The sequence below is a fragment of the Somniosus microcephalus genome, chromosome 13 (assembly GCF_052327205.1).
Source record: "Somniosus microcephalus isolate GS21.2 chromosome 13, FLI_Smic_1.0, whole genome shotgun sequence".
Lineage (NCBI taxonomy): Eukaryota > Metazoa > Chordata > Chondrichthyes > Squaliformes > Somniosidae > Somniosus > Somniosus microcephalus.
The window spans coordinates 49,427,795-49,451,527 of record NC_140999.1 but is presented as its reverse complement, the minus strand read 5'-3'; the positions used below and the strand labels follow the sequence as shown (position 1 = coordinate 49,451,527).

The 23,733-nt window shown below is 45.2% G+C and overlaps 2 protein-coding genes across 8 annotated transcripts in view; one reads left to right on the top strand and one right to left on the bottom strand.

Moving 5' to 3' along the window:
* The window catches only part of mpnd (MPN domain containing), a 50,380-nt gene extending 41,245 nt beyond the window's left edge, over positions 1-9,135 (top strand). Inside the window, exons 11-14 of one of the 3 annotated variants that reach the window (XR_015080575.1) lie at positions 4,392-4,481; positions 5,408-5,500; positions 5,933-6,092; positions 6,420-9,135. Coding sequence is in view for 2 of the 3 variants with exons in the window: in XM_086004896.1 (XP_085861022.1) it covers positions 4,392-4,481; positions 5,408-5,500; positions 5,933-6,019 (270 nt within the window). In the remaining variant the exon portion in view is untranslated. Of the gene's footprint in view, positions 1-4,391; positions 4,482-5,407; positions 5,501-5,932; positions 6,285-6,419 lie in introns of those variants that run through there. The other 2 variants (XM_086004896.1, XM_086004897.1) reach the window with 2 other exon arrangements.
* A 6,815-nt stretch (positions 9,136-15,950) lies between these two features.
* The window catches only part of LOC147108315 (endophilin-A2-like), a 148,387-nt gene continuing 140,604 nt past the window's right edge, over positions 15,951-23,733 (bottom strand). For 4 of the 5 annotated variants that reach the window (XM_086004899.1, XM_086004902.1, XM_086004901.1 and 1 more), the window contains 2 exons: positions 22,490-22,540; positions 15,951-19,113 (listed from right to left, as the gene is read on the bottom strand). In XM_086004899.1, coding sequence (XP_085861025.1) covers positions 18,917-19,113; positions 22,490-22,540 — 248 coding nt within the window. In that variant the 3' untranslated portion in view covers positions 15,951-18,916. The remainder of the gene's footprint in view (positions 19,114-22,489; positions 22,541-23,733) is intronic. The other variant, XM_086004900.1, reaches the window with a different exon arrangement.

Here is a 23,733-nt window from a genome sequence, read left to right as displayed (position 1 = left end):
CTCCCGTGTCCCATTACCTCCGATAGTGCTGTCCCTTACCCCAGTAACATCTCCTCCCATGTCCCATTACCTCCGATAGTGCTGTCCCTTACCCCAGTAACACCTCCTCCACTGTCCCATTACCTCCGATAGTGCTGTCCCTTACCCCAGTAACACCACCTCCCGTGTCCCATTACCTCCGATAGTGCTGCCCCTTACCCCAGTAACACCTCTTCCCGTGTCCCATTACCTCCGATGGTGCTGTCCCTTACCCCAGTAACATCTCCTCCCGTGTCCCATTACCTCCGATAGTGCTGTCCCTTACCCCAGTAACACCTCTTCCACTGTCCCATCACCTCCGATAGTGCTGTCCCTTAGCCCAGTAACACCTCTTCCCGTGTCCCATTACCTCCGATAGTGCTGTCCCTTACCCCAGTAACACCTCCTCCCGTGTCCCATTACCTCCGATAGTGCTGTCCCTTACCCCAGTAACACTCCTTCCACTGTCCCATTACCTCCGATAGTGCTGTCCCTTACCCCAGTAACACTCCTTCCACTGTCCCATTACCTCCGATAGTGCTGTCCCTTACCCTAGTAACACTTCTTCCTGTGTACTGTAACTGCACCGCACATAGTAAAACAGCAGAAAAACATTAATTAATTTACATTAATTTCTATAATTATTACTTTAGGGACTGGGATCAAACCAGAATTTCCATATATGGAGATATTTGATATCTCAAAATTCCAAATAACAAGACTGCACTTTATTCAGACCCAAGTAACCTTTGGATTGGATCTTTTCAGCACAAAAGAATCTTTTTTTCATTTGAAAAAGCAGATATTTCTGATGATCTAAAGTGGAAACGTACAGCATCAGGTTATTATTAATCAGCACTATTAAAATAATCCTCATTTGATTCATTTAAATAACTTTAGAAAACCACCCACAATCCTGCTCTCGCACTGACTGTGACGAGGGCGTGTCATACATCACACGATACACTTTCCTGCCCCTGGGACTCTAAGCAAAGCTGGATTTGTAAAAGGGAAGTCGTGTGACAAATTGAATTTAACGCTTTTCAGGAAATTCCCGATTGTACTGATAAAGGAAATGTGGATGTTTTGTCTGTGGATTTTCAAAAGAAGAACTTGCATTTATATAGCGCCTTGCACAACCTCAGGACATCCCAAAGTGCTTTAAGTACTTTTGAAGTGTAGTCACTGTTGTAATGTAGGAAACGTGACGGTTAACTAATGCACAACATTGTGATAATGACCAGATAAAATGTTTGTGATGTTGGTTGAAGGATAAATATTGGCCAGGACACTGGGAGAACTCCCTTGTTCTTCTTCCAATAGTGTCATGGGATCTTTTACATCCATCGGTTTAACGTCTCATCTTAAACACAGCACCTCTGACAGTGCAGCACTCACTCGGTACTGCACGGAGGTGTCAGCCTGGTTTCGCTGCTTTATAATCAAACTAGCTGAAGTGCCCGGCGGTGCCGAGGCTTTTTCGAGGGCATGTTGTTGTTGGAAGAGAGAGAGAGAGAGAGCGACTGGGGGGAAGAGAGAGAGCGACTGGGGGGAAGAGAGAGAGCGACTGGGGGGAAGAGAGGGAGGGGAGGGAGGGGGAGGGGAAGGGAGGGCAGGGGAGGGGAAGGGAGGGCGGGGGGGAAGGGAGGGCGGGGGGGGAGGGGAGGGCGGGGAAGGGAGGGCGGGGAAGGGAGGGAGGAGGGGGAGGGCGGGGGGGGAGGGAAGGGAGGGGAGGGAGGGCAGGGGAGGGCGGGGGGGAAGGGCAGGGGAGGGGGGATGGAGGGCGGAGGGGAGGGAGGGCGGCGGGCGACCCCCCCCCCCCCCCCCCCCCCCCCCCGGAGGTGAAGACCGCCGATTGCGCGCGCAGCTGGAGCTGAGACGCGGCGTCTCTCTCGGCCGGCGGGCCCGGTTGCCAGGGCAACCGTGACGCTGACCAAGCCAGAGAGAGAGACACCGCGTCTCAGCTGCTCCTGCTGCGCGCGCGGCCCCCCCCCCCCCCCCCCCTGAGGGTCGCGGCCGCCCCCCCCCTCCCCCCCCGAGGTGAAGACCGCCGATTGCGCCCGTTGCCAGGGTAACGCTGGACGCTCAGCAAGCCCCGGCAGAGAGAGACGTCTCAGCTCCTGCTGCGCGCGCACCCTAGCGGCGCTGGGCTGAGGCTCGGCCCTCCAGCCTTCGAGTGGGGCCGGGAGGTGCCTAGCTCGGGTGTGGGTGCGGAGGAGACGCCGAGGCTTCTAGGCCTACCTGGAAAAACGGGGAAAGGTAGGAAAATTAATGAGATTAGATAAGTTAATTACTTTCTAAATCATTTTTTAAAAAAACAATATGTGTTTTAAAAGCAACGTTTTTTTTAAGACGCAGAAAGCGGGAAAAAGAAAGGAAAAGTTTGGAATCAAGATGGCGGCGACTCACCTCGGTTCAGAACGATAAAGCCCGGCCACACGCGCACCGATTGGCCCAGCGGCACACGCCAGCAACCCGGCGTACGATTGGTCGAGCTCGAGGTCACTCTGTCACTAATGAGCGGATAATGAGATGCTAATGAGCAGAATGTTGAAGGTTTTTGGGATACCGCGGGCGCAATTTTAGCCCGGCCGAAACGTAAATACGCTTAAAACCATCTTGGAAGCGTAAGCTTTCTTTGGAGGTAACGCGCGCGTAGGTACGCCCTGTAACTTTCGAGTGCATACCGCAACGCACACGCGATGACAGATAGACAGAATGACAGAAGTACCGATTTATATATATAGATTCAATAAATCTGGCACCAGAAAGTGACCAAGAAAGCTGGTGGATTGTTGTAAAACCCCAACTGGTTCACTGATGTCCGTCATGGAAGAGAACCCGCTGCCCCTTCCTGGTCTGGCCTACGTGTGACTCCAGTCCCACACTATGTGGTTGACTCTTAGTGCCCCCGGGGCAATTGGGATGGGCAATAAATAACTGCCTGGCCAGTATCACCCACATCCTAAAACAAATAATAAATAAGGCTGCAGAAGTGATTTACTAAGGTGATACTAGAGGTGACCAGTTTAGTTCTGAGAGACACCACAGAAACTGGGGCAATCATTCGAACATAGAAGATTAGCAGGAGATAGTGGTGTTCAAATTATGAGGAGTTTTGACACTAAATAGGGAAAACCATTTTCAATGCTGATTAGAAGGTTTAAAATTAAGGACAAAGGTCGAGGTTAGGAGAACTTTTTTTAAACACAGAGGGTTATTGGGACATAGGATGCCCTACCAGATACAATGGTGAAAGTAAAATCCAGAATAGCTTTAAAAGGAGGCATCGATAAGTATTTGAAAAAGATAAAATTGTGCGGGGAATGGGAATAATGGATAGTTTTCAGAGAGCCAACACAGACACAGTGGACCAATTAGTCTCTGTCAAGTGCCAGCTTGGATCAGAGGTAGCGCACTCACCGCTGAGTCAGAAGATTGGGGTTCCAGTCCCACCCCATGATTTGGATCATTTCAATGCTGAGGGAGTGCTCCATTGCTGGATGAGATGCTAAACTAAAACCTGTTCAAATGGACACCAAAGATCCCCATGGTACTACTCGAGGAAGAACAGGGTGATTCCCCTCACTTGCTGCCCAACATTTATCTCTGAGTCAGTACCATCAAAGCAGATTGCCTGGTCATTTATCTCATTGCTGTTTGTGGAGCCTTGCTGTGTGCAGACTGGCTGCCAGGTATGCCTACTAAACAGTGACCACACTTCAAAAGTACTTCATTGGCTGTGAAGCACTTTGAACGTCCTGATGAATGTCAGTTCCTTCTATCGTTCCTTGTGTGCTGTAAAATTCTGAGGTAGAAATTCAACCCCTGGCCGCCCGTTTTACGCTTGAAATTTGGGGTGGGGGTGGGGCGACCTTTGGCCCCTCCTTTGATGCCCAAAGCCTGCCTGATGCAATATTCAGGCGACCAGGCTCCCCCATCTGAAACAGACGCAAGACTGCTTAAATATGTAAATCGGGATCCTACACAAAATTTCCACGACCGGCTAACTCTAGCGGGTGCCCATGGGCCGCACGCAGCTCATCGACGGTATTTGGCCGAGCCCGGATTCAGATCGGGCCTTGCGTCTGCAGGAATCGGCGGGCGGAACAGCAGCTGCGTCGACCTCGCCCCGGTTTTGAGCGGTAGTGGAATTTCGCGGCCTACGATTCCATACTTGGGCAGCGAATTGTGGGTGGACAGCGAGTGTAGAAATTAGCAGGGAATTGTCACGGGATGTCGTAACGTGACATTATTTGACCCGCAGCAACTGCTAAAGGTTTGGCCATTTTATTGCTGATAGTCTGTGTCCTCTCCATTTGTTTCTGGTCTGTGTATCGTCTCGGCTTTTAATCCATTTTCATCTCTTCTAGCAAAAGCCCAACGATTACGGCGTTCCCATGGAGGTAGAGATGACCTATGTGCAGGATACGTTTCTAACCTCTGATGTCCTACATGAAATGGTACTTTTTTTTTGACTGGTGGACTTGTTTCACAAACTGAAAATGCATCTTTGAACATTTTATAAATGTTCTTCAGTACTCCCAGCCTGTACCCTGCAACTGTAGCATGACCTGCTGATACTGGATTCCTAGTAGTCTATTACAGCCAAATATTGTTGGGGCTCAGATGACGTTGCTACTTAAAACACTGAAGTGGTTTTATAATTTTGTTTGTTCCCTCCCCCCACCCCCATCCCAGTTTCTCCCAGTGTGACTCAAGATAGTGAGTGCCATCATCTGCGGCCTATCTCACCGTGACATCCCCTGAGCTATGGAACTCCCTGCCTAAAGCACTCTCCCATCCTTCAGGAGCCTCCTAAAAATAATTTCTTCAACTGTGCTTTTGGTCTGTTCCGCACCCCACCCATTATTCCCATCTCCTCCTCCTCGTAAAGAGTGCAGCGAGACACCGAAACACCAATGGTGGGTGCCAGGGAAGCAGACAAGAGTCACCATTGGGAACCCCACAACCAGAGTCAAACGTTGAGGAGTGGAGAGGAGAAACCTGAAGGAAAGAAATAATAACCAATAACAAATACATAATAAATTTAAAAGTTTTAACAAATACACCTGCCTGAGGAACAAAAACTTGAAAAAAAATCCTGACCTGCTTTCCTGAGCTTCAGGAACTTTTCAATAATGCCCTTCTAGTCCCACCCAGTGGCCAGAACCTGCAAGTACATGGAGCCCCAAAGCAGTTCTTCAGGTTGTCCAATGTCTCAAACTGTCACATTAATGGGGCATTGCTATAATAACATCACAGGTAGGTGTGGACACACTTTACATTGAAACCCCCTTCGAGACGTCAAGGGGGAGAAGGTGGTGGAAAACAGGACAGACCTGACGACTTTAATAATCTGTAGATTTTGTTGGAATTCCCTTGGCAGATGCTTCTGTTGGAATATTACAAAGCAGCTCCAGACATTGTGAAGTTCAAAGACAAATGGAATGAGGAGACAACATATTTAGATAAAATTAAAGTAAGTTGGCTTTTTTTCCCCCCCTGAATATTCCTTATGTATCTGAGGAGCCCGGATGGTGTGTTTGGGTGTGTTTTGGTCTCCATGTGCACCTCAAAACAATCAAACATTCAGGAAATGTGGATTGAAGAACGGGGTGATGTGGAATTTTTCATTATTGGAGATCATCAGTAAGCATTCTTGGACACAGGCTTTGTGTAACTGCAAAAGTTTTCTGGAGGCTATGTTTCCTGTTACAGTCTCAAATACAATGGCTGCCCATTGTTGTGCTTTGGCTTGTAGGTAACCCCAATCTGTTTGTACACATCAACAATAACAACTTGCATTTATGTAGCACCTTTAATGAGGCATAAGGAAATTCAACCAGATACTGCAATTGCCAGCGTGGTTATATATTAATTTAATCTTTTTCAAATTTATTTTGTGTTAAAGGGATCCCTGGCCAGTAAAACACCAAAGGACCAAAGCTTTGTAAAAGTTCTGGAACACATTTATAACCAGCTAGGTGCCTGCAGTTAGTTAACCTCAGCTGGATTCTTAGCATCTCCGAAAAGGAACAAAGCTGGAAAAAAGAGAGAAGGAACTGAGCAAGGTGAATGTGGAAATTATTCAGAAGAGATCAGGATCAAATCTGAATGCGATTGTTTAGTGTTTTCTGTTTTGAATAGTTTTTGTGGTAGAAACGGAAACAAATTTGCCTCAAAGTGGCTGAATGTTGACACCAGTTTCAGTTTGTAGACTGTTGGCGCTCAGCATCACGATAAAGTGCCAGCAGGATTTAAAACCGTTAAATATTGAGACCTTCATAGACACTACATTCAAGTAATGAATTGAAGAATGTTGTGGGAGTCATTTATTTAACTCTCTTTCTTCCTTTTTGCGCTATCTCCCTGTGTCTTGTACTTTTGCAAGCCTGCAGGACGAGCTGGAATCCTGCTGGTGAATTAGACGAAAAGGCCAGACCCCTAATTGAAAGCATTCTATCGGAGGCTGGAGACGGGGGCCACGATATCGAAATAACAAAGCTGCAAGAGGAGATATTTATATTGAGGGGCAAAAATGACTGCGTTGCTGCAAAACTTGAAGTGGTTCTGATTTGAAGCATCATGCGTTTGATTTTAAATCGTTTAGTACAAAGTTAGACACCCTATACGGGCTTAACCTAAGGTTCACTGGGTCTGCCACCGTCCGAATAGCCGGTGGAGAGTCTCGCTTCTTCTGCTCCTTTGCACATGGGCACAGCTGAGTTTGGGACCTCCCCAATGGGGAAACCATGGAAGTACCAGCAATCCATGTTGGTGGGACTGCCAACATGTGACCCTATCTGCCCACCCCCAAAGAATGTAAACTCCATTTTAACTCCATGCGGCTTCATTGCATTGATTTGCATGTTTCCACAATCCAAATTGGAATCAGCCCAGAGGATATTCATCAAAGCACCTGAGACAGGTGCATTTAGAACCTGTCTCCCCATTCCCCTTTGACCCCCAGGAGACGAGTTGCTTCCTGTGCCTTGGGGTTCACACCCATGAACTACCCAGCTGAGCACTACTGGCAGAGTGGAAATTTAACCGTGTTCCCTCTCCTCTTGCTGTCCAGTGACAGAAAACAAAATCATTTAGATGTGATTATCCCACCAGGCATTGAGCAGGTGAAGGGCCCCTATTAAAACTATAGAACCAATATGGCTTTCCCTTTCCTCTGAGCAACTGGCAGGAGTCATATTTAACAGGTGCCATGGGTGGTGGGTTTCAGGTCAGGAGCTCTATGTGCAGGGAATTGGAGGTACAGATCTATGTACAGCCAGCATCGTAGCATTCCTGTGTCGTCCTTAAACAAGACTCTGCTTGGGCCTACAGCTGACAACAGTTAGTACAAAATATTCACCTCCAATTTTCAAATCAATTCAATTTCTTTGTCACATAACCAAATACAACAAGTGAAATCCAGTCAGTGAAATGCTTTTTTCTTAACGAGCCGAGCGCACCAAGCAGCAAAGGACACTTAGCTGCCTGGTACGCACGGAGCCCGCAAGGACGGCAGCCATCTTCATCGGCGCCACACAGAGCTGTTGTCTCATTCTCATACCTAGTTGGACAAAAACTTAAATGCAGCAGTTCCAGGCATCAAATAAGGTTCTGGTGAGCCAGATACAAGTGAGTATGGGGTCACAGGCCTTTTACGGCCGTGGGTTAGTAGATGTTTCTTTTAAAAATAATTGGAAGGTGCTTTGTTAAATGTAAATACCTCCCACACTGACTTCCTACAGAAAACAAATTCTGAAAGTTTTACAAATATTCAGCAAATCCTCCTCCTGCTGATCATCAAGACACTATCCTGTCAACTTTGTAATTCTGATCTCTGGTTGTTAAAGGGCCACTGGCATCAGTTGTTTGGATAAACGAACCACTCGATGTGTTAGAGCCATACAAACTGGAGGATTCCAGGCTCCACCCAGGTCTGTTGCTGATCTTACCCAGGGTGGCATTAGGGGTGCAATGCATTGGCCTTAGCACCCGCCCCCGCCCCCCCCACCAGGGCTAGAAAGTGGAAAGTTCAGCCAGAGGTCCTGCTCCTGTGTGGGGACAGGATTGCGTTGGGCTATTTGGTCAAATAGCATGTGACATTCACTGACGAGATTCACGTGATGGTCACTTGGACAAGGCACGGGAGAGTGCCTGGCGCATGATTTAGTGCCTTCCGAGGAGCGAGCAGGCGAGGAACGTCTGGGACAGTTCAAGGGTAACCAAGGGCCTGATTGTATCTAAAATGGCAGTGGCCTTGGATGCTGCTGTGATCATTTCAAACACTTTTTTGACCAGTTCAAATCATCTTTGTTTGCCGCAGAAACTCTTATCGACTGCTGTCCGAGTTCTTAAAGTCTGTGGCCCACTTGCTCTCCTCCACCCATTTAAATTGTGCCACCCTGTTAACTCTAATCATTCACCACGCCCCCCCCCCCCCCAACAAGAGGACAGTGGTCCTTGTAAAGCCAGAAGCAAAACCTTCCCTGTCTCACACACACTCGAGGCACTCTCTGAATTGCTTCTCCTTGAAGCTGGGGTGCAAATAAGCAGAGGTTGCTCGTACTAAGGGATTCCGCAGGCCCAATAGCAACAACTACGAATACCAAAAACTAAATAGTGCCTGGCACCAGCAACAGCATTTACTGTGGCCACCAGATGGCTCTGCTCTCCTGAGCCAGCAATTGCAGCACTGCGGGGGGTTTGAGGAAAACAAAACTTGTCTGTTCTTTAGCCAATGTGATACCACGATTAATAGTATGCTGCTTGGGCCAGAGGCCCCGATAGCCCTCGCAAGGCGGGTTTCCAAAGAGCAAAGCAGCGCTGCCAGTAAACAAACAGATACCACTGTCGCCATTTTATCTGGCTCAGCGAGGGCTGGTTGAGCTCTCCATCGGTACAAACCAGCAGTGCAACTTTTAGGTGGTTGGTCTTTACGGACATTCCCCCGACATTAGGAGGGCGGCTGCAGCTTTTCATGAGTGGATACAGTAGTTTCAGTAATACTGTAGTACTTGTGAGTTTTACCAAAGGGGTGCAAGACATTGCCGGGCTGAACACTGGGAGCAGCTCCTCAGTATCAACATGTTCTGTGTGTGGGGGGGGTGGGGGGGGGGGGGGGGGGGGGGTGCGGAATCTGGCAGTTTCTTACTTGAGTGAAATCACTTTTGCCAATAAAGCAGCTGCTCTTTACCTGTGGGATAGATTGCCAGTCGCTAATGGCCTTCTACAAATGCTTAACACAGTAAGACCACAATCCCTTTTGCACTATCATAACATGGGAAGATTAACTGGTTAACACCCGTGGTAAAAATAGTACAAAGGAGAATTTGGTACAAATACATTAAATGCTTGCACCAGAACACCACCCTTGTGGGTGAACAGGCTCTGAAATCAGCATATGGCCTTCAACTGAAATGTAGAGATTTACTAGGAATCAGTGACCCTTTTATTCCCTGTGTCTCTTGTCCCTAGGCCTATTTATCATGTTGGTAGCAACAAAACATAGTAATTGCATTTAAAGCAGTACGCCCTTATGAAGGGACAAAACAATCATGCATGATGTGTGCCCGAATTGTCCCACTGTAGCGGGAGTGCGTATTCATTAAATGGACCCGATTGTGTGATGCCAGTAATTCAACACCTCAAACTTTCCCCACCAGCAGTGGACGAGCCTGTAACAACCAGTGTTGCACAGTTAAAAATGGCTTCTCAGACACAACTGTCTGTGGCACTTGAAAGTTACAGGAGCGTAATTAAGAGAAAAACTTGCACCAACAGAAAATTGCCTATTTGACTTTCGCAGTCACACTTTTTAAAAAAAGGTATTAACAAAAGCCACAAATGATCTCTAATTGACCTGAGGAGCTGTTAAGATCAATTAGCCTCTAATTGACCTCAAAGACACAGCAATTGCACTTTGTGACTTTAAAGGGGGCACAGCTGCATTTTAGCAGCAGAATAATGTGTTTTACATGGTATAATACTCCTGTTCTTGGCAGAATATCCTCTGACTTAGTGTGAAGAACACTACGTGGGATTTGCTTGTCGCTCAAAGACTCCGCAGACCCATCCATTAGACTTCACCTGAATCCTAGTGACAGCGCTGATTTTCAATCCTCGTCAACCATGGTTAATATAACTTGCACCTTTCAGGGACTGTGGGAACATACATCCGAAAAATGCTTTAACTGTTGGAATTCTTGTCTGTCTGCATTGCGTATTGTGACTACAGGTGTGCCACATGGTCCGTGGTACTGGGCGTTAGTGATTATATTTTTATATGAATTTTTCTTGTAGCACTTTAGAGTTGCCAGTTTTTAAGAAGAAAAAGTTTTAATTCTCAATCTTTTCAAATGTCTGTATCATACAAACCAGAAGGTGGTCGAGTTTGATTGACTGACTTTATCTATTTTGTGTTAGCAGATTTTAGCCGGGTGGGGACAGGATGCAACAATAATGCTGCTACAGCTAGCCTCGCTGAGCTAGGGAGAGGAAGAACCAGCCGGGGTTCCCACTCCCTATCCTGGCCCCTGCTAGAACGTGTGTATGTGGAGGTCAGGTGATTGGGCTTGACTTTGGTGCCATGCATGAACCTTCCAACACTCGCAGCCTAGATTTAGACAGGAAGAGTAGTCACTGAGGCCAGGCACTGGGGGGGGGGGCTGCAGGGGTCGTGGAGCGAGAAAGGGGAAATATTTCCAGAAAAAAGCTAACATATCTTCCGATATCATTGGGAGGAACGTGGGCCCCCCCGCCCCCCAAACACTTTCTCAAATTAATCAGAACAGGCATTGCGTGAACAAACTCGGGCTGGTTTTCCACAACAGAACTATTAATATATATTTTTGATAAGTTTTATTTTTCTACTTAATTCGGTTTTATTTTCTTCCTGGAGTATAGGTTCTGTAGGTTTTGGACTGCTAATTGTGTCACTCAAATTGGTGTTTTGTTTCTGCACCTCGCTCCTGTGGTAGAGGATCCCGTCATTACAAGCCCCTCAGTGTCCCAACCGTGTGATCTGGAATTGCTACTGTTTATGCTCAAGTGTCACAGCCATCCAGCACTCACACCAATGTTAGTAGGCAGGCGATCGACTGAAAACACTTCTTCCGGCTCTTTCCGATAACTTAGTAAATTAACTAGGGAGGGAGACGAGGAGAAATCAGCCACGGTCAATATCCAGATACTCTTACTGGAAAGCTTGACAATGCGTGAGGACAGGATCCGGCTCAGCCCTGATGTCCGGCTTAGGTGAAGCGTGGCTACTTGGATTAGGTACCAGAGGGAAACTGATATTTGTGGAGCTGGACCTTGCAGCCATGGCAGAGAGAGGGACACCTTGTGAATAAGGTATACCAACTCTCTGCTCAATGTTTTCCCAGTCACAGCGGAAAATTGAGCTGGTTTACTAGTAGCCTGGTTGAGAACAACCGAAAGGGCTCAAACCACACATTGGTACCAAGTTGCCTGGCTATTGACAAATGGTCCAACTAGAATTTAAGGTAGCCTGGGTGTTGCTTAACAGCATAATTGAACTCTACATGGAGTTTCAAGTTCCTCTGTAATTGGTCCTAAAGGGATGATGTAGATGAGAAATAAAATATTACCAAAAGAGCCAACTACACCTCTTCCTGTGGCCATTTATGGGATAGTAAACTGGAGGTGGATGAAACTTGAGATGCGTCTTTAACATATGCACGTGATATTCAACATGCAACCAAGACTGGCTATAGCCCAGACTGATGGGATGAAACGTCTCTTGCCAGCGGGCCATAAGGGCTCAGTGTGAAATGAGTTTGGGGCAGTTAATGTGTAATGCCCCAGTGCACAGAACAGCCCCTCATGTGGCACTAAATTGCCAATCTCTCAGGCCACAGGAGGCTGATATGAAAATCTGTCATACTAGTACAGTAAAGGGTGTTGAGGTTGGGACGCTTTGTTGGAAAAAAGTAGAAGCTTTACTCTGCGACTATACAGAAGCGTACCTAACCTGGGATTGATTAATGCAGACACTAAGTTCCCCCAGCACTAATGTTCCTCACCTTAATGAGCACAGAAGAAATTATAAAGACTGGCCTAGCACTGGGTGCATCACACCCATTATTGTACTTTGCAGTGTCTTCAAAGGAGGAACAGGCCCATTTAAACATCTGTTTCTGCCATGCCTTGAAAAGGGGATCTGGCTTATTGTAGACTGTTACTGAATACACCACGTGAATTTAATGTAAAACTGCTGTAAATATTCATAAACTTTCTTTTATGAATTGCAATTATGTTGTGGAGAGGAACCCAGATGTAGACACTTTTTAAAATCTAAAATATAATTTTTGTAAGTTTTAGTTTTCATTAATAAAATGGTTTTGAAAATCAAACTTGTGTTGAACTGTGTTTGTATTAAATACAGTCCTCAGGAAGTATCAAATGCATTGCCCAGTCTGTTACTGGCCCTTAGAGATCAGGAAGCTCCCCAACTTGTGGTACTAAGCCATATACAACACCAACTTGCACACAACTAGAGGGACAGCAACAATAAACAAGAACTTACCTAAAAGCTTATTAAATTATTTTTCCTTGTGGATTGGAAATTTGGATTTAATCCCGTTTACTCTCTCCTAGTTAGTAATTTTTTCCAGCTGTCTTTCCCGATTCCTGGAACCTAATGGGAGCTTAATGCAGTTAGACATTCCAGCCAACATTACGTGCAAAAAGAGGTCCTGATATGTAAAAGCAACTCTCTTGGGAAAATTGGAACACGTGGAATGTTTGAACTGCCACGTAATTGATCTTAAAATTGAGTTGTGCGACTGATGCCCAGTTTGTGGTTTTTAAATGATGGCCCAGTTGGTAAATGAACCGCCCAGGGTGAAACTGACCTAGAAGATCTCGGTTAGGATTGCTAGTCAGTACTGAGTTAGCTGACCATTTAACAAGCCCCTGCCCAGAAATGCAGGAATGTGGATAGGCGAGGCTAAAATCCTTTAATTACAGAAAAAGTATACTTTTTTTTAATAATCCAGCATTAAAATCTCAAATCAGGGTTCAAGGCTGCATATGCCTGAGATTTCATTAGCAAGTCGTTAATTGCAGACAGAACATATTCTCCCGCTTTACATTGAAAGGAATTTTGAACCTGCTGGTGAGAGGATTCATTGCGGTGCTGCTCATGGTCAAAGAGACAGTCCACACCCACCGTCTCTTCACACAAAATGGGCACTGGGCTAATGTAACTGAAGAAAGAGCAGCATCCCAGCTGAGTCAACGGATTCAGGACAGGACTGAAAATGTTTATTGGACTGAAAATGTTTATTTCACATCAATTGAGAACAGAGTTGCAGGAGTGGGTGAAAAAAGATGACATACCCACAGAGCAGTCACAAACTACAGTAATTACACTGCTGGCTACAGGCACAAAAAATAAATCTGTTTTCTCCAACCAGGAAAAAAATGAATTTTGACTTGTGGGTGTTACTGGCATCTGAAGTTACTGAAGACTGGTTTGAAAGCATTAAGATTATGCAGTCGATTGGATTTCTCCATGAGACCGGCCAGAAAGCTATAGCCGTTTCCAGGCTTCCTCCAGCCAGCCATTTAACCTCAAAGCTTTGACATATGGGGATCTTGACAGCTTAACGGTTAGTCATTTGCTGTTACCAGAACTTGGAAATTGCCAACAGTTGGATGAATTAAAAGTGTTGTGCTGATTTGGGCTTGTGTTTTATGCTTTTGATGGATCCCAACTGCAAAAGATGTGGTTGAGAAAAAAGCTAGGCTTTATTTCCCCACTGTTGGGCGAGTGACTTGGATGGAGTTACTGGAGGGTCCCCAGCAGATTCAGGAGGATTGCAAATATTTAACCTGTAACAAAATCAGGAATTGTAACACTCTACTTGAATCAAGACAGAAGTGAAGCTGTTCAAACCTGCCAGACAGCCTGCATCAAATCCAGTACATGTTTAATGATTGCATGAGGCCCAAATTGCTACCCAAGAACCATCATTTTAGTCTTGGAGCCAGTGAAAATGGCACTTTCAGAGCAGCTCAGCAGCAAAGTACTCATCATACTCACCAGGGATGGTAGAACAGGGCCTGTAACACTGTTCCACCTTTGATGCTCTGCGTCAGTGTTAAGCTTTTGTAAGTCGGATATACACTGGGTTGACTCTAATCCACCCTAACCTCAGAAGACAGCACTTAATACACCAGCGAGACAATCCTATTTCCCACTCCAGCTGTGAATAAAATTGCTAATTTAATAATAAATTGGGAGTTTTATGTGGCATCATGTGCCAGAAACTGGATTGCAATTGCTCACACTTGTTTCACTCAGAACCCTTACAAACAGCAGTTTCACCCCAGAACAGGTTTGATCAAAAAAAAGTCAGATGGCTGGAAGGGTCTTGCAGACAATAGTCATAGACCAGTTCTTAACAGAAGTAAGCCACAGCAGAAAAGAGGATAGAGTTACCAGGCTAGAAAGGATTAATTTGGGTCTTCAGCTTTAAAAAGGATATAAGTAAACAATATAGAAAAGGTAAATCAAGAACATAACTTCAAACTGAATTGTGGAAAGGGGACAGGTACAAACTGGCAAAAGGCTGATGTCAGCTCTTCACACAGAGATTGTTCAACATGTGGAACAAACTTCCTGGCAGAGAAGCAGAAACAAAAAAACCTTGAATTATGTAAGATACAGTTGGATGCTGTAGATATGGGGGAGGGAGCAAGCAGACGGTCTGGTCTTTCTGCACAAAAGAAAAAATGCTGGCAATGTTGGAAATCGGAATTGAAAACGGAAGTGCTGGAAATACATAGCAGGTCATTCAGCACCTGAAAAGAGAACAGACAGGTTAGCCTTTCAGGTGCATAGATGTCTTTAGAATGCTTTTCTGGAAGATCGAGTACAGCCTGCCTTGCCTGTATTTAGTGATTGTGACTGCTCTTTGTCAGATCGTGTGTTACAGGGCAATAGCAGACTATTTAAATTATACACCCACCACTCAAAGCAACTTCACGTTGGCTAATAGAGTTTACAGTTCTTGAGGATCTGTGCCTTCACTGGCGCCGTTACATCTTAAGCTGATGTGCACAGTAGAACTGCACAACTGGGGGGTCCTGAGCACTGCTGTCAACCGAAGGCCAAAAAAATAAGAGCATGTACCCTAGTTTTCATTTATTTCCACCTGGTCTGGAGACCTCTGTTCTGAAGCAGGTGTCATGATTTCAATTTGCTCCAACGACTTTTATTCATTCTCCTCATAAAAAGGCAGCTTTCATAGGGGAGTCTGCACTCCCTGTGAGCTTAAACACAATCTTGTGTTGTGCATGGGATACATATCTCATGCCAAATAACCCATCCTCTTCTTAGGAGGTACTTACATTTACTTAGTACCTTATTGCATCTTCAGGATGTCCCAAAGTGCATCCCAGAAGAAGAATTACTTCTGAAGTGTAGTCACTGTTGTTTTGTTGGCAGCTATAGAGGCCAACTGCACATAGCAAGATCCTACAAACAGCAAATGAGATGAATGCCCAGTTAATCTGTTTTTAGTGACATTTGTTGAGGGACAAATGCTAGCCATGGCACTGGAGAACGTGCCTTTCTTTAAACTGTGCTATGGGATCTTTTAAGTCTACCCGAGCTGGCACGTGGGACCTTGGTTTAACGCTTCATCTGAAAAACGGCATCTCCAACAACACAGCATTCCTTCAGTAATGCGCTGGAATGTCAGCCTAGATTAAGTCCTGGAGTGGGGACGTCTGACCCAGAGACGAGATGATACTGTCCAAAGCGAACACACACTAAGCTATACTGTCTTGTAAGGAATTAAAAAGTTAGTCAAATGCATATTTCATGTTTGACATTTTGGTCTGAAACAATCCCAAAAGAAAATCACTTTAGATTTATGCAAATCCCAGCCCAGATGTCACCTGCTATTTGTTTATTCTTTACATAATCTGAACAAAACACTACATCGTTTATAATTGTACTAAACATAAATCTACATGCAGGATTAAACAGTAAAAAAGATACATATTTTGAGTTATAAGCTCGTGGCTCTTATAATTATCAAAAGATAGATCAAATTCATAAAGAATTAGTACAGGTATGGTCACAATCTTCTCATTTTCACGATGAGTTGACGACACTATCAAAAAGTACTAGACAGATACATGGTACGTCATGATTAGTGTTAAAGAGCTAGTGTCAATATGGGAGTGCTACAGCATAATACCTGCCAGATACATGCTGCACGTGTTGTACCAGGTCATCATTCAACATCGTGGAGGTCAAAACAAGAATAGTTACTGAAAGCTTGAACTTGCTCATCATTAAACACAGGGAGCCAAAAGTTAGACTGTAGAAAATGATAGTGGGGACAATTCAAGTCTCACGGAAAACAAAATTCATTCCAGTTTTTGCCAAGAGAGAGGAGTGTGAAGGATTTGAATTTGTTACTGTGCACAACCTTTTTTGGATTCAGAAAACAGAACAGGTCAGGTGCAGCAGCAATAAGGTAAGGGCTCAGGGAAGTCGAAGAGCGTGCGACAGGACCGCCTTCGCTTACTGTCTCCACTTCCCTGTAAGACTGAATTGTGCCCCATTATATTGCAGACCTGGGGTCCTTCCAGATCTGCTGCATATACACCATAGGGTGGCATTCATAGCACCGGCTTCAATGTGCAAATTGTTCAAAAGTTAAGAATGTGACTACCATTTTTAGCTGCAGACACCCTCCAACCTTAGTGAAAGATTTGTACAGGCCAGCAATTTGAAGGTAGCCTGTTTGGGTTGGGGGATGGAAGAGAGATGGGGGCTGAGAGTTCAGCCCACCTGCAAGGAAGACGAAATAGTGGCCTGAGCGACCAGCGCCCAGGCGGGCAGGAGGGCATTTCTACCTGCCAGTGCTTTGGGTGCAGAGGCAGGGGATAAAACCACCTCACAGGCACATCCTGTATCTCGAGAGACATTTACGCCTGTTTATTTATATTACAGTGCTCCCTCCAACAGTACGTACACCAATGCATTTATGCTGAAGGTGCCTCCAGAGGCAGAGCACGAACAGAGGTTGGCAGATGGAAGGTTTAAGCTGTTCCTCCTGTGTATTGGATACAACACATGTCCTCTACTAGGGCCTTCTCTTCTATATAAAAAGTGGTTCACAGAAATGAGGTACTGTTTAAACATGTACTTGTAAACCAGTTGGTCTAATTATTTATAGCTTTCACACAACAATTGCAACCATGTTACAGTCCAGCAGTAGTCACTCTATATGTCTTCTAAATCAAATTAATTAATTTATTTGGACTCACACCACTAACACTCAAACACCCTCAATTGTTCTAAAACTGAGAAAAATGAACTTCCAGGTAGCTGGATCTGTTGTGGAGAAGACTTCTCATGAATTTTTTTTAATGCTTGTCCCCACCCCCATTTCCTCCTCTCTTCAAAGTGCTGACTCTTGCTGGGGTGCAGTTCCATGGGCACCAGGCACACGCCAGCACTTCGCCCAAGGAGCTAGTCTTCATTCATGTCAATGGGGCTATTTGTCTATGGCGGCATCACAGCAGAGCATGATCCCGTCCCATCCGATGCGAACACATATTCTCCAACAGGATAGCGATCAGGAGCAGGAACCCTGGCTAGTTTTTCCCTCTCTCTATTCTAGGGAAGTTGATGATTGATTTGAACAGAACCACAAAGATTCCCTGCTAACTATACAAGGTCATGACTTGTGAGGGAGGAAAAAGCATTTCTGTCACAAACCAGCGGACAGGATTTTCCTGGAAAAAGTCAAGTCTAAAACAGAGAGGAACAAAAGTCCTTTTTTGATGCACATCTTAAACTCAGGATCTTCCACAGTGGGTAGTCAATGTAAACATGGGGCAAACAGAAGGCAGTGGTGGGTTAGACAAAGTACGCTAACCAGTGAAGTTCAGAGACGTAAGTTGTACTGCCTGACATCACTACATGGATAGTGCTGGGTGCTGGGAATGGAACACTTTCCATTTCAGGCACCCAGTGTCACAGAGGTCAGGTACAGCACGGTTAAGCTCCCTCGACTGGGCTCAGTTTATGCATCTCAGTCCCAACCTCAGAGTAGCGCTCCCTACTGCACCAGTGTGACATTTGTCCATTTCTCACACCAGCCATCCTGTGGCCTGTCTGAATGAGATTGCCAATTTGTTGCAGTAGAAATTGGATTCAGCCTGGCCAAGCTCATTTCACATAGGACCCTCTTAGTCTGCAGACAGAGGAGACTTTCATCCCATCAGTTGGGGCTGAAAGCGAATCTAGGTACCAGAGGTGAAAGGCTGGTGTCTGACCCACTGCACCACCCAAGTCCCTGTATAGTGTGAATTATTTCAATATAAGCCCCATGTTAGTGTGAATTGGGAACAAAAGCAATTTTTAAAAATCCCTTTTTAAAAAAATGAAGGTGATGTGCGTAACCCAAGGTCACGTGACTCCGCAGCAGTAACTGCACAATAGAAACTAACTTACTGATGAGCAGCACAGGAGGGGGTACCTCATACACTACCCTACTGAGTGCGATAACACTGTCACAGCTGTTTCTTCTACAAAGCTAATGTCTAATTTCAGCCCTTTCACTTTGCCAGCACTAGACAGCTACAGAAAAAGATCCTTTGACCTAAATGCTGACCTTTCACAACCATATTGCAATACATGCAGAGTAACTGGAGCTGCACCTTGCATTAACACAGAAAAAAACATTTGTCGATTCAAAATAAAAAATGACGATGCATTGCACGCAATGTAACACTGCACTGTGAGAAACAACCCATGGAAGTGGACTAGTGTTTTAAATTAAAAGGAATGTTGAAAGTCTCCCTCTCTCCACATCTGCATCCGGTGTCCAGTTCAGCACCTTTACTGAGGTAATGGGACCAGCACTTCCACATAGTTGACGGGGAAGAATCCCGATTGGCCGTGGAGCATTCCTTCATACCAGTTGTCGTCAATCTGATTGGTCAATGTGATGGTGTCGCCTTCCTTGAAGCCAAGCTCCCCTTCATTCTCTGGCTCGAAATCGTACAGCGCCTTGCAGCACGGCTGGTCTAGGTGTGCTACACACAACACAAAATGCACTCGATGAACACTTTTAGTAAAACAGCTTTTTTTTTCTTCCCTCTTCTGGCTTTTATTGGGGTAAGGTTCCAGGATGTCAGCTGCCCTTTGGTACCTCACCCAAGTGGCCATGATTCATGTGCAAGCCCAGATAATGAGTGTCAGGAGGCTATTTGACTGTAGCATCTCAGCGAATAGTCATCCCATCCACACCCCAAATCCACACAGATCCACTTTCCAGCAGGAGTCAGTAGCTAATCTTTCCCCCTATAACCTAGGCGCACGGAGGCCAATTTAAAGGCTCAAGTGTTGCTCTGGGTGAGATCAGTAATACATCGCAGACTAAGGATTGAATCTGGGACCTACTTGGACATTGCACTTACCAACCGAGTCAGTGGAGAGAAGGGGAGGAATCTCCTTAGATGGTGCGAGGTTTCATTCATTTTTGAACTTCCAAAAAAAGCTTTTAGTAACTTACAGAAAGTGGGCTTTTTATTATAAAGCAATTCAGCAAATGCAAATGGATTGTAAAGGACATCTAGAGCCAAGGGGTGGGAAGGCAGGAAGATAGGTCACACTGAAGCACCCATGAACCCTTGAAAGCAGAGTGACATGGATTCAATCTGCTCACTCCATTGAAATCCAATTCTCGGCTGTGCTGCTTTGGGTGGGGAATCAAGAGACGTCATTGAACAGCAGCGCTGGTAAAAGCTGGGATCAAATCACCTGTTCTCTTGGCCACAGGAGGGAAGTGACTTGCCAAGATCAAAGATCATGGAGGGAAAAGCAGAAAGAAAAGGGGGAAAAGTAGAAGATTTGTACCCCTGTTAAAAAGTTAAAACAAAATTGTTGAACTGGAGTATTCAAACTGTGAATTTAGTGCCACACAATTAAACAATGGCGTTGGTTGGGACTGTCTAAAATCTTTTAGGCAATTTCGAATCATAGGGAGAAAACCGTAAAACCTGGGTAGGGTTTGACTCTAGGACACTGTGTGAACCCAGAGCATCAATTCACTCTCCCAAGGTGGTGTATTTACAGATCTCCCAAACACATTCCCACTCAAGAAATCAGAACAAAACAAATGATCGAGTTAGAATCTACTATACTCTAAAAATCAATGCAATCTTAAGGATAGAAAAGAACATTTTGAGCAAGGTTGCTAACTCAGCTAGTATTCAGTGCATTTAAATTCTTTTGTTGAATTCATGTTAACATTGCCACAGGCGCATTGCATTGACCTACCAAGTCTGCACCAAAAAAACACACAGCCGGCAAGATCCAGTCAAAAGGGCAGTCTGACACTAGAGTGGCACTTTACCTGCCGCAGTGTAGCAGAAGCCAGTGCATGTCATGACATGAATTGTGAAACTCTTATCAACCAGCGTGACTCAAACCCCTCAACTGTATCCTACTAGATTCACACGATTAAGTGTACATGGACAGGTGAAGTGGGCCACACAGAGAGTGGTCTGGTTTCCTCTGTGCACCACAACACCAGGCACACAGAAACAAACCCCATTGCCATGAGCTAGTAGGAGTGAGATACAATTTAGGCACCTCACTCACATCTGGACCCTTGTTAGAATAAGGATACAGAAGCAAATGCCAATTACTGGGAACCTTATTATATCTCCCTCCATCTCTACCTCATCCTCACCACTGCTGAAACTCTTACCCATGCTTCATCACCTCCATGTGCTCTCTCTCCCTCTCCCTCACGCCCCTAAGTTCCACCCTACAGAAACTCCACCCTATCCAAAATGCCTCTGACCACATCCAATCTTGTACCATGTCCCACTCATTTATCAACCTTATCATCTTCATCTTGTCCTGGCTCCATTTTGCCCAACTCACTGACTTTGAAATCCTCATCCTCATTTACAAGTCATTTAGCCTTGACCAGCCCCTTACCTCTGCAACCTCCTCCTGCCCTAGGTGCCAGTTTGCATCCTCTGCTCGTCAGACTCTTGCCTACCGAGCACCCGCTCATTCTCCACTCCACCTTACTGACACAGCTTCAGCCATCAAGCCCTACAAGCTACAAACTCCTCCCTCTTGCTACATCACTCTCCACTATCAAAAGTCTCCTGAAAGCTTTGATCAAGCCTTTGGTTCCCTCTCTTTACTGCTCCTCAGCGTTCATTCCACTCCCATTTTGTGGAGTACCTTGGGACATTTTACTACGTTAAAGGTTCTACATAAGCCACGGAATGTGTATGTGGCAACCTCAAACTAAATACAGTGCATCTCAACGCATGCAGGTACAGCAAGGGCTGACATGATTACTACACATTAAAGTCCGATTAGTTTTAAATCATTATTACAGCGTTGTTAGCACAAATGACAACCCATTTCCCAACAAATGTAATTGATGATGCCTGAAAATTAGTCCCAATAGTGAAATACAAAAGTCCGATACAGAAAGGTTTGAATAGTGAGTTATAGCAGAGTGAGAAGTATAATGTACAGCACTGGGTTTCAAACTGGGAGGTCGCAGACCTTTGGGAATCAGTGGGTTCATAATGTGAAAGCTGGATGTCAGTCAGTGCGGTGGTGAGTGATTGCACCAAGGATTGATGCAACGATCAACATGTTGTGTGGGGCAAAGCAAGCACAGCTCCCCGCTGACACAACACATTGGAGCTCAAGTCCACAGAACCGAGCACGAGAATTCTGTAAGTGTTCTTCAGCACTTCAATATTTGGTGCCAATGTTTTCTGTACTGGCAGCAGCGTCACCCTTTGGGTCACTGGCATTTGGAAATTTTAGGGCCAGTGTTATGCAGGAGTGCGCTCGTGTACCCTCTTCACACTTGAACATAACATCTCAAGACTAACAGGGAATTAGACAGATGCTTGAAAGAGAGAATTGTTAATGGAGTATGGAGAGCAAGCAGGAGAATGGGATTAGACTTGGTGGTTCGTGTGGAGAAAATCACTAGCACAGACATAATGGGGCCCCATGGCCTGTTTCTGTTCTGTAGCATTCCATGATTATGAATGTTGGCAGGGAAGTTTGGAAACCACGGGTGTACAGGAGAAGGAAAATACCATAGTGGCACAGCAGAGGGAGTTGGTGCTCGGGGTAGCACTACAAAAAGCAGAATTTTTGCACACTGCCCTCACACTCTCTCAAACAGTGGGACAAACAGCTCTTCTAAAACCAGATGATAGGGATACAGAGATAATTATGGCTATTTTCAGTGACTAAACAGCTCAGCAAAAAAAAATCCTTTAAATTCTTCTTACGCATTTTGATCACAGTTAAACATACGACCATTGATCCTTATTAAATCATCACAACCCCTGACAGCAAGGTTGACGTCTTTTTATCCATCAGAACTAAAAGCTGGGTATTAGCTACTCTACTCACAGGGGGATCCGCTGGCTGGCGTCCTATTGGGCTTGTCTGAATGGAAGGAGGCTGTTCACGGGAAAGTTAATGTAAAAATTAAAAATAAAATTCAATACAATGTACAAATCTTCTCTATAATTAGTAAACCAACTACTATCGACTGAAGACAAAACCTCTGTTAACTGATAGCAGCCATTACTTTCACCTCCCTCTCCCCCACCTCACCCAGAACCCAGTACCTTCCTGCAGTCAGACGGACATGGCTGTGTGACTCCAAGCCCTCCACAGGTGCCGTCACCATCAGTCACTGTACAACACAGGTTCTGTACAGTGCGGCTGCTCTTGCTTTTCTTCATTTTCTCTTCCCCCACCCCAACCAAAATTAGAGAACCCCTCCCTCCTCCGAGATCCAAAATCAGCCAAGACCTGCTAGAGCGGGGGTTTGTAGATTAGGCCCCGATACAATACTGGGTTGCTCCTGACATCCTCTTTTGTACGCTGGAGGGAAACAACATTTAATGCACAGTATTTGGAAATCAAAGAATCGTAGAAATTCTGTGACAGGGCTAGTTCCCCCACCAAAGAGATCTACGCTAGCCCCATTTCTGCTCTTTCAACTGCTTAATGCATTCCCTCTCAAAAGTTATCAACTGAGCTTCAACAGCAACATGTGGCAATGCATTCCATATTCTAACAAGTCTTTGTGTGAAAAAAATTCTTCTAAATTCTTTATGTACTAATCCCAAGATTCTTACCAATTCAGCAATCAGTGAATATAATTTTTCACAATTTAGCCTGTGGCTGAAGAGAGCACATTGAGCAGTATAGCACTACGGTCAGATACTGATGGGTACAGCTCTTTCACTGGGGGTCAGAGCAATTTGAGGGGATGAATAATGAGCATCACACAGGAAGTGCACTGCACAACATTGCGTACAGACTTAAATGCAATTTTTGTTGTTATTGAACATTACAACCAAAGCACTAAACGGACTTGGTAACAACACTGATGAGCAGCAACTGTGTATAGCCTGGATGTTTAGATCAGCACAGAGTGCGGGGAGAATTTACTGTTCTCCTTATGGCTAGCCATTTATACATCTGAATTACTGCTGACAGGGCAATAATATGCACATAATATAATAAACAAATTGCTAATTCCGTAACATGGAAAGAAATGTTATGATTAAGAAAAACACACAAATTCACCCTTTCGACTAGTTTGGGGATGGGTGAATGAGGGGCAATACTTCATACTGAAA